Below are 1,318 nucleotides of genomic sequence, written 5' to 3' on the forward strand. Positions count from 1 at the left end.
AACTGCCTTCCCCCCCCCCCCGTCTTCAGAAGAGCCTTAAAGCATCACCTTGTCAAAACTGACAGCCTCACCTCTGTCTCAACTACCTATTTGCAACATAGTTCTGTACTGTTTCAGTAATTAAGATTTTTCTTATAACAACCAAACAGCAACTTTATTTCATCTGTTTTCTAGTGCATTTAAAAATAATAAAACATACAGAAAGGTTGGAAGAAAAATCCCTCTCTGCTTATACTGCTGTTGTAAGGTTCTGTGGCTAACCACATTTCTCACCTAGTGGAATTTTAGCACTGTGGAGTCCAAACATTTGACTGTTTCACGTTACATTGGTTTTCAGCTCTGGCGTATGCTTTAAGCTTCCCACTTCCTTCTTCAGGACATTAAGTAAAGTTCTAGAACTATCCAAAATCTTCATGTAAGCAGCTTCAGTTTCAGCAAGAATCTTATCAAGCTCATTCCGTGAAGCTACCTTTTGGGCCAGATTTTCACATACACACTCCAGTTGTTCACTCAGGACTTGGATTTCATGCTGGAGTTTATTTTTTTCCTCTTCTGCTTGCTGGATTTGTTTGTTCAGCTCTTCTTTTTGCATACATAAGTCTTCAATGCATTTCACTAGTTCATTATTGTAACCCTGAAGAACAGCTCCCTGCTGAGTCATTCTCCACTCCTCTCCCAGAGCTCTGCCACTGCTCCCTGAAGTCCCCTCTCAGCAACAGCCTTCTATGCTCTAAAAAAAGAAAAATAAAACAAAACAAAAAAACGCAACAGAAAAACAGAAAGAAAAATTCTGTAAGAGTTACCATGAATAATGCTATGCCAGCACAGACAGAGCCACGGGGAAAGATGCTCTGTTTAAGGTTAACATGTTAGCTCCAAGTTGTGCCACATCTCTTCCCTTTCCAGGAAGGGGGCAGGACAAAATTCGGCATCTACATTATACCTTTACTGAAAGCTCGTCTCCCCTGTGATACCCTCCCTCATCGCAGTGCCAACTCTGGTATCAAAATACTTCTATTACATTTTATCATATCTTAATACCATTCTGAACACACGATGCTTTGTACCTCCGAGTTCGAGGGTTTGCTCAGAAATAACCAAACGACCCCTTTTCCCAGGAGAAGGCTCAGCGGCCACCGCCAGCGCTCAGCGAGCCCGGGCCCCCCTGAGGCACACCCCTCTGGCGCCGCCGGCTCCTCACGGCCGCCGGGATGACAGTTTTACGCGTGTGCCGAGGCGCGGACGAGCTGCTTGCTCGCTGGAGGCGGCCGTTAGCGCCCCTCACCCGCCGCCCCCCACTCAATCCGTCCCCCCCCCC

General features: G+C 46.1%; 1 protein-coding gene across 8 annotated transcripts in view; it reads right to left on the reverse strand.

Annotated features, from left to right (window-relative positions):
- LOC104841904 (Sjoegren syndrome nuclear autoantigen 1 homolog) overlaps nt 1-1,318 on the reverse strand; it is a 19,416-nt gene that overhangs the window by 17,605 nt on the left and 493 nt on the right. For 3 of the 8 annotated variants that reach the window (XM_010584034.1, XM_010584193.1, XM_010584113.1), the window contains exon 2: nt 274-730. In XM_010584034.1, the coding sequence (XP_010582336.1) occupies nt 317-661 (345 nt within the window). In that variant the 5' untranslated portion in view covers nt 662-730 and the 3' untranslated portion in view covers nt 274-316. Of the gene's footprint in view, nt 1-17; nt 731-1,041; nt 1,255-1,318 lie in introns of those variants that run through there. The other 5 variants (XM_010584276.1, XM_010583956.1, XM_010584529.1 and 2 more) reach the window with 3 other exon arrangements.

Source organism: Haliaeetus leucocephalus, unplaced genomic scaffold (assembly GCF_000737465.1).
Source record: "Haliaeetus leucocephalus isolate CR32 unplaced genomic scaffold, Haliaeetus_leucocephalus-4.0 Scaffold0, whole genome shotgun sequence".
Lineage (NCBI taxonomy): Eukaryota > Metazoa > Chordata > Aves > Accipitriformes > Accipitridae > Haliaeetus > Haliaeetus leucocephalus.